The sequence below is a fragment of the Aureococcus anophagefferens genome, assembly GCF_000186865.1.
Source record: "Aureococcus anophagefferens unplaced genomic scaffold AURANscaffold_30, whole genome shotgun sequence".
Classification (NCBI taxonomy): Eukaryota; class Pelagophyceae; order Pelagomonadales; family Pelagomonadaceae; genus Aureococcus; species Aureococcus anophagefferens.
This window is the reverse complement of record NW_008705589.1, coordinates 301,192-310,183: the sequence shown is the minus strand read 5'-3', so window position 1 is coordinate 310,183 and position 8,992 is coordinate 301,192. Positions and strand designations below refer to the sequence as shown.

The 8,992-nt window shown below is 52.8% G+C and overlaps 1 protein-coding gene across 1 annotated transcript; it reads right to left on the bottom strand.

The window, feature by feature from the left end:
* Positions 1-348: 348 nt before the first annotated feature.
* AURANDRAFT_55091 (hypothetical protein) lies at positions 349-1,690 on the bottom strand (the record flags this gene model as incomplete). Its single annotated transcript, XM_009042348.1, has 6 exons — positions 349-912; positions 960-1,017; positions 1,066-1,159; positions 1,201-1,400; positions 1,444-1,518; positions 1,564-1,690. The coding sequence occupies 6 exons, from the start codon at positions 1,688-1,690 to the stop codon at positions 879-881; spliced, it is 588 nt and encodes a 195-aa protein (XP_009040596.1).
* Between the last annotated feature and the right edge of the window lie 7,302 nt (positions 1,691-8,992).

Here is an 8,992-nt window from a genome sequence, read left to right as displayed (position 1 = left end):
CCCGCGCCGTGGGATCGACATTATTCGGTGCGCGCGGCGCGTCATGGAGGCTGCGTGCGGGGGCGGGGGGCGGGGGCGGGGCAGCCCGTGAGGAGGCCTTGGCGGCCCGGGGCGTGACGCAGCTGGAGGCGATGGAGCGATTGGTGACGACAAACGATCCGTGGTGCTGCGTGGGCTCGAAAACAGCTTTAGGAGGCCGGGGGAGTCGAGCGCGTCCCATTTCGCTCCCTGTAACCGCCCGTCTGAGTCGCTACGGAATCGCCTAGATGTCTCGTTTCAACAGTCGGCAATGTCTATTCCAGCTTTGAAAGACCATCCAAAGCAAAACTGAACCTCTCTAATACTAATATTGTAGTATTGCATTTACGGCAAGTACAATATGTTTCCGTCCACTTGGCCTTTCGTGTCCCCCACTAGCCTGAAGCTAAAGGAAGCAAGGTAAACTCCCCCCTCAAGGGGGGGCTGAGCTCGATTCAATTGAGAGTGCCAGAATGAAGGCCGACGGACCGCGCTTGGATGGCGCAGCCACCTCAGCAGGCCTCAACTACCCAGGGACTGCTCGCCCAACGATCATACTCATTGCCGCGTGGCTGGCCCGAGGTAATTGGGATCCAACTTGCCGAACAGTATTGTGGCCACAATACCGAAAACCCACCGAGCTCCATAGCATATCTAAAAATCCGCAAATCGGGAGGGAGGGAGTCGCACTGTCGACACTAGAGACAGTCAGTAACCTCGATGGCCCACCTTTATCTTGCGGATGGCTCAATATTGTCTCCCTGCGCAATCAGCCGAACTCACCACTGTTTGCTTCTTTAGGCGCGTCAAGCATTTCTGTTGCAGAATCAGGACTTTTGGAGCTTAGCAAGAAAAAATCGTTAACAGCACACTTTGTTCTCATTGTGCTTGGGGCTGTAAGTAACTCAGATGAGATTTGTAAAGAATAGTCTATTGCTTACGGAATAATCGGGAACGCGTCTCGCTCGGGCTGAGGCGGGGTCTTCGGTAGTTTTCGTGCTGCACATATGATCAAACCATCATCTTCGCTTATACAAACCCACATACCAATCTCTTGGAATAGGTCCTTAACGTGTGTCGCATTTTTTGCCGACGTTTCCATATGAAGAATGCCGTTTTCTTCTGAGTATTGTTTTGCTTCCTATGTTTTTTTTGAAACAAGGCAAGCCACAGTCTATTCACCTCTGACTCAACTCGACGCTTGTTCTGCAAGTCGGCTTTGTTTCCAGCAAGAGCAATTATGACATTGGGATCGCCACGTCTTTGAAGTTCTTTGACCCATGACTTTGCACCGTTAAACGACTCTTTATTGGTTATGTCGTAAACAACGATAGCAGCCGCAGCACCACGGTAATACATGGGGGCAAGGCTTCGATAACGTTCTATCAAAGAATTATTAGAATCAGGCACAGAATAACTCCGCACCCTGTCCAGCCGTATCCCAAATTTCGAATTTGACGGTTGCATTCTCTAAGTTGACAGATTGGGTTAGGAATGCAGCTGCGTGATTTGACTAAATAAAATCGACCCCAACACCTTAATCACCTCCGATAGTAGGTTCCTGAAATTCAAAAAACTCGTCCCGGACAAAGCGGACAACCAAGCACGACTTTCCAACCGCCGTGTCGCCAAGGAGGACGAGTTTGAAATGGCAAACGCGACCAGACGCCATCAGAGCAACCGAGTCCGTCCGTCTCCCGATCTGTTTAAAAGCCGACTACAATAGAACAATACCCGCAGCTAGAAACCTGACTATTAGCCTAAAGCTGAAGGAAGCAAGGTAAACTCCTCCCTCAAGGGGAGGCTGAGCTCGATTCAATTGAGAGTGCCAGAATCAGAGTGGAGATCGAGCTCCCAAGGTCACTTTCCCACGGCTGAGCAGCCCCGAAAAGAATCTCCTAGAAGGTGACTTGCCGTAAAGTTGAAGTAAAATTGAACCAAAATGCGCCAAAAACAACCTCCTAGGCCTGGTTCGCCCCAAACATGTAGAGAATAGCCTTGCTAAATTTCCCGCGATCGAGCTATTTCGAGCTTTGGCCGGTTATGGGCGCCGTCGAGGAGTACCTCTCGGCCTTCCAAACCGGTTTGAGTCAACCGGGTGATGTGTTGAACGTGCCCGTAACTTTGCTCGACGACGCGTGGGTTGCTTCGCATCGAATCTGCGCGGATGCGACCTTGGTTGGCACGATAGTGGGCATGTCCCCGCCGGGTGCCGTTTCATGGGTGCATGTGGACGTCGAGTGTTATTTCGAGGTTTTGGAGATCCCTTCAGATGATCCTTGCCTGCGGCGGTTCGTCCGCCCGCCTGCGCTACCGCGGCGCGCTCGCAGTGTCCTGCAATTCTCGGGTATAAAGAGCGCTGTAGGCGACGCGAGCATTTTCGTGTTGCTCATGTGTTCCATGTAGGTCCGCGCCGTTTGAGGCCGGCCAGTGCATTAGGGAACGTGCCCTAGCCTTTGGATGGGGCTGGGCCGTCGAGACCTTCGGCAGGCTCGCCGACGAAGCGACGGTCCTCGCTTTTGTCTGCGCTTTTAGCTCGATCGCGGGAAATTTTGCGGGGGGTATTCTCCGTATGAAAGAATCTCCTAGCCCTTGCCGGGCCGGGAAAAAACAATCTCCTAGGCCTTGTTAGTTCACTTTTGGAAAGAAAGTAAAATCGACCTCAATCTCCACTCTGGCCCAGCAAAAGAGTGGCCGAAACGAGCGCGGCCCAGCCCCATGTTGAAGTTCAAGTTGAATAGGCAGCCCTATGTTGAAGTAGCCTGTGGTCGACAGCAGCCGCCGCCGGGCAGTGTGTGGGCCGCAGGGCTTCATGGACGTGCTCGGAGGCCGATGGAACGGCGTGTCCGGTGCTCTAGGCGCCTCGAATGGCTCACATGGACCACACGTTGTCAATAAGTGCAACATAGGCGTGGGGAAGTTCAACATAAAATTACCATAAGCCCGGCTCGACCGCCACAGGTGGCGCAGCAGTGTTATGAATTCCATGGAGGGCATCAGTTGTGAGCTTGTTTGAGCTCTAGAGCTCGAACGAGTCGATTCTCAGCACTCGTTTTGTTTGTTGTTGAGCCTTTGCAGCGAACCGACAATTAGGTGTGTAAGGACTAGTAAGGACTAGTAGTAGGCCCCGTGCGTAGGCCCCGAGGCTCCGCGGCCGCCGCCGGCGGCAGAACCCCGCCCAGAACCCCCCCCTGCGCTGGAGGGGGCCCCAAGGAACCCGAACCGCCCCCGAGAATTTTGGGTCGGCAGCCGGGGGCTTTACTCAGGCGCCGGGGGGCCGGGCGGGGCCCAAACTAGAACGCGTCGAGTTTCCCGCGTTCGGGGAACCAGCGACGTCCCCGACAACACCACGCCAGCGGCTAGGGGCTTTGCTCAGGCTCTGGGGCCGCGGGCGGAGCCCAAAGCGCTCTGAGGCTGGAGCGCGTCGAATTTCCCGCGGGCTTCAACACCCCCAGATGGCGTGTGTGGTAGCGGTGGTAGCAGTGCTGGCGTGCCTTTATGGTTGTGATGATCATGACCAGGAGCAAGCAAGAAGTGCCAATCTGCGTTATTCATTTCATTCTTATCCTGTCGTTTGTGTGAGCTCACGTAGCGCAGGAGCTCGACAGCAGAAGCCTTGACTCGAAAGAGGGTCCGCTGGATGTCAGTAGCGCATACCTAAGGAATTGCGGTGTGCCGAAAAACGGACTCCTAGGAAAAAGCCACTCTAGGTCGCGGACAACAGCAAGACGAGTTGCACCGTCGGCCTCAGGCTCAGCAAGAATGTCAGCTAGTTGAAGGCAATTAATATACCAGTGCCAGGCTAGATCGGGTTGATCACGCTGTGACAAAGCATCTGCAGTAGTGCGAGCAACATCAGTTGCGTGAATGAGTACAGTACCGGCCACTCTGAACGAATGATCTATTTTGGTTTTTCCAATTGATGCTGCTTCCTGTAGCGCACCAAGATCGAGCCAGCCTAGCTTTGGAAGGAAGCCGCCAACGAGAGGGCCAACGAGGGTCTTGAGGAGTACATCAATGCGCCATTGCAGATCAATTTTGGCATCCTTTGTATCATCCGCACCGAGACAGTCGGCTTGAAAGTGCACGGGTGTAAAAGAGGCTTTTAGCGAAGATTGCATAGGGAAAGCGAAAGTAGCGACAAGGGTGTCATACGTGGCAGTGGAACATTGATGAGCGCTCTTAGTAGCAGGTCCGCAGTCAATTGAGGTAGTTTGAGCTAAGGCTCTCAGTGGTACATCTTGCCAGGTATTTATGCATCGTATGGCAAGTCGAATTGTACGCCAGCCAAGATGAATTTTAAGAAGTGCAGTGGCGAACACGTCATGGGGGCCACGGGCGCAAGCCACATCTACAACAGTATCAAGTGCAGTGTTCGGAATGTAGGCAAGAGCAGCATCTACGTCAATCCAGAAAACATCATCGCAATGCATAATAGCAGAAAGCCCAAGGTCTGTTAAGATCGAGTTCGCGTGGCGAACGAGCTCAAGAGGCACAGCCGCGAGCCACCCGAGCGCGAAAAAATTGCGAGCCCTGTTCCCTGATGTCAAAGATGCTGATAGCGACAGCGCACCATTTTTCTGAACCTTCTGAACGAATTGATCGCAGACACGGCATGCAAGTTCAGGCACTGCTTCTGCTCCCAGGGCTTCTTTAGCCGCCTCAAGGCAGGAGTCTATTTCACAAGCATTATTTGCACCTGAAAAACATTCAGCCACGTGCTGGAGACGCGCCCTATGCAAAGGTGCGCTGTAAAAGGCCGCAAGTTGGATTGTCATTGGGCTTGTCGATAGCTGCACAGCATACCTAGCTAGCCACTGGTCGCACAGCGCGTCATGTGCTAGTATACTTGTTCCCATCCCAGCCACACGTCGCCAGATACACGCGAGAGTAGCCTTGACCCGGCAGATCGCTGCATACTCTGTGGATCCATCATCTTCGGTTGGATACAAGAGAAACTCTGGAATAGCCGCTGCGCCATGTGCTCCCAATCTCGCAGAAAGCGTCTGAAGCGTCGTCCCAGGCAGCGCATTTAGTTCCGCAAGTGCTGATTCCTCTGGTCTAAGTGGCAGTCGATTAGACAGCGAATGCTCATGCAAACTGGCGGTGTCGACTGCGGTACTGGCCTCAGCGCACTTGATCCTAGCCCACCCATAATCTTCCCAAGATGCCCGAGGTCGCGCGCGTGTAAATGCAGCCACATCACCGCCGAATATAGCATGTATTGCGGCTTCGTACAAGCAAGCCTCTGCAGTTGCAACCACCGATGCGTGCAGAGTGGCTGCAAGTACATGCGCTTCCATATTACAACGCCCTTGGGCTAGTACCGCATGCCAGACCTAGACGCGCGAGGGATAATCATTTACATCTCGACTCGGGGACCGAGCTATTGACTGTTACGCATCGGTGGTCTGGACGCGGCAAAGAAAACCACATCTTTCATCGCCTTTCTAGTGGCATTATCCTGTAGCCGCTCACCAATCTTGAGCGCCTTTCGACACCGTTGCTTGCAGCAGTGACGCCAAAGTTGTAGCTGTCGATTGCCGAGCTTGGGAGATGCGCAAGACTTTCCACTGTCCCAGGGGTCTCCACCACGTAGCACTACTGCGCTCCACAAACCCTGTGGTACTCTGAAGTTAAGCGATGCTGCATCCTTGGTACGCCCTGCCCGCACGATTAGGTACCTATCTTGTGAGTGTGGTCAAAGCAACAGCATGACCTGCAGATGAAGACACTGTAAACTTGCATCGACCTGACACGCGCGCGCTCGTCCTCGGCGACTGCGCGCACCTGCATGCTCGCCTACATGGGAACCTCACACCTTGGCAAATCAATTTGGAGCACTGGAATGCGTACTGCAGTAAGGCAGGTATCTGGTGTCAATGCCAAGGCCCGAGACACGACGCCCTCAACGCAGTCACTATCGATGTTCACAGCGCTGCGGTGAGTTGAATGCTCAAAGTACTCAACATTCTCCTCCGCCGTGGCCTCCAGCCAAGATAGAACACACTGCCATCGCCTTGAAGTCTCAGACCGAACATTTCCACAATTCTCTTCGCTGTTTCGACCGACGCTCTCGGCATGGGTGCCATCGCCTAGAAGCTCGCTGCCAGCTAACTTGGCTGCCAATAACCATAGGTTTCTTTCCTGCAGATAGAGATTCGAGTCCGAACATCGTCGCCGAGACTCCGAGCGCTTTGCCGCGCCAAGAAGCCATTCCTTGAGAGGAAATGATGGGTTGAAGAGCTCTGCAAGAGCGAAGGCTTCCGCTTTCGTGATCTCATCCATTTTTTGCGTCGCCGGTTGTCACGAGGGGACTTTAAAACGTCGAAATAACACTCGACGTCCACATGCACCCATGAAACGGCACCCGGCGGGGACATGCCCACGATCGTGCTGATCATGAATAGGAGCAGACTAGATGAGTATACAATAGAACTTCAATTCTCAAAGTCTCCAGAGTCTTATGTCGATATGAAAGAGGCGCTTATGTTGCAATACAGCAGGCTGCTCAGCCAGCATGCAGAGCTGGCTTATCGCCAAGCGCACTTTGATTGTGCTTAATCACACTCGCGTTCTGACCTCGATAGTCGCCGTTTTATCAGATAGGCCAGCTACCTAGGGAGCCTACATTCCGCTCCTTGGGCTATGCTGAACGTTTTCACCCACTGAAGATAGCCTCAGAACTGAATCCAGCAGATGGACTAACCAAACTGCTCTCGGGGAACAAATTCTCTGTGTCATATGAACAGATGATGAACGGTCCGATAGTGGAAACGTCCACCCAAGACATGGACACGACATAGTATCGAGCATCATCCAAGATAACGCAACGCGGCTATCGGAAAACCTGCAAGCCGAACGGATCACCAAAGCACAACACAAACTTTACCAAAGGATACTGAAAAGAAAAAGTATATACCGTGTTAGAATCCGAGTATGCTAGTATGAAGCACCAGCATAGTATAGCATGAGCATAGCCAGTATAAGGCAGACTGAGCATAGCCAGCATAGGGCAGTATGAGCGTCCCAGCATAGGGAGGATAGCATAGCCCCGAGTTAGGGCAGCATAGCCCTAGGAGCGGAATGTAGGCTCCCTAGGTAGCTGGCTTATCGCCCGGCCAAGCGCACTTTGCCAGTGATTGTGCTTAATCACACTCGCGTTCTAAGGGCGATATTCGCCGCTTTATCACTTCATACTAGCATACTCGGATTTTAACACCCCGCCTCGCCGGGGCACGTGGCAGAAGTCCCTCCTTCCAGTCNCAAGCCAGGGCAATAGACTCCAGCCGGACGCCGAAACACCCCATGTCCCTAACTAGTACTAGTACCAGCCGGCCCAAGCCCTCCTGTCGCCTTGGCAAAATATGTCCAGCGAAGGGAACGAGTCAATGCTCCCCATCGCCACAACAACGTCGACAGCAGCAGCAGCAGCAGCAACAACAACAACTCATCGGTCGACGAGTTGCCCAAGTTGGTATGCTCAAGATGTCCACCTCCAGGAAAGACGTAAGATGATCACAAACATGTACGTGATTCTTAGACGATGTGTTCATAACATTCACCCTCCAGCGCCCGGCTTCTTCAAGCTAGAAAGCCGAACGCGCCTGTAGAATGGATGCAGAAACTTCCTCAGATGGCAAGGCGACTCGAGGAATCTCTTTTCCGATCTGCCGAGTCATTTGTGAGTGCCATTTTTTCGCGTTGTTGAGCTACTCACCTCTTCTGCCCCAGGATGGATATAGAGATACGCAAACTCTGAAGAAAAGACTCCAATCACTAGCAATAGCCATGGGTCTTCGCGCACAACAACAAAAGCAGAAGACGGACGAGGGGAATCCCACAGCGACGGCATGTCCCGGATCTGATTCAATGGAGGATTGTGACCAGACAAAGGGAATCTCCGCAAATGCAGTAACACTTTCAGATGGCCCATCTGGGCGCCTGAATACAATATCAGGAGCTGGAGGCACATCAGTTTCTACTAGCGTTGATAAAGAAACAGCTCCCAAGAGAGATACAATTCACATAGGTTTGTAGCACAAAAAGATTGGTATCGCTTTCAGAGATCAATCCGTTAATGAGCTCTGGGACTGCGGCTGAGGAGAGGGGACCGACAACACAGGCTGAGCCTGGCAAAGCTACAAGGGCTGGCGGGCCGGAAGGAATGTCCCTGGGGACCGCTGGAACGCTACGCGATGCTTCAGCAGAACGTCCATATCATGCGGACCAGCGTCAGCAGGTTCTACGTCAGCAACAACAGCGTCTATTGCTTTTGCGCCATGCATCCAAGTGTCCGCATGAGAACGGAACTTGCCCTGTGACGCCACACTGTGGTGGCATGAAGCGGTTGTGGAAACACATAGCTGAGTGCAAAGATCAGCAGTGTCAGATGGCACACTGTGTCTCGTCACGTTATGTTCTCTCTCATTACCATCGATGTAAGGATCCACGCTGTGCTGTTTGCGGTCCCGTACGCGAGGCAATTCAAAGAAATCATGAGAAAGCGAAACAGCTAGCAATGGCTCAGCTAGGAGCAGAGCAAAGTGATCCTTTTTGCGATGAGAATAATATATGACATTCGTGGGCCTCTTAGGCACGTTGTGAGCGGCGCGCGCGAATTTGCTTCTGAACCTCAACCAACAGAGTCTTTGTCAAGAGCATGTGTCGATCGCGCATCAAATCAGAGATCAACGTCGCAAAGAATGTCAGCAACTGACCGGACGTCAAGACAAAGGCAGGTCACTGTGAAATCTAGCAAAGGTTTGAATCACATTGGCCGTGGAGGTTACAACAGCACACCACTCGGTGCCCCCGATTTGAAGAAGTCTCGCAGCAACAATGCTAGTTCGGTCAGCAGCCAAGCCGCAGCCAGCTGTCTTAATACGGACGAGGCAAGAAGTCGTTCAATAGATGAACACCGTGCTTCAGTTCCCTCCGCTTCTGGTCGAATCGAGGAGGGGACGAGTTGCTC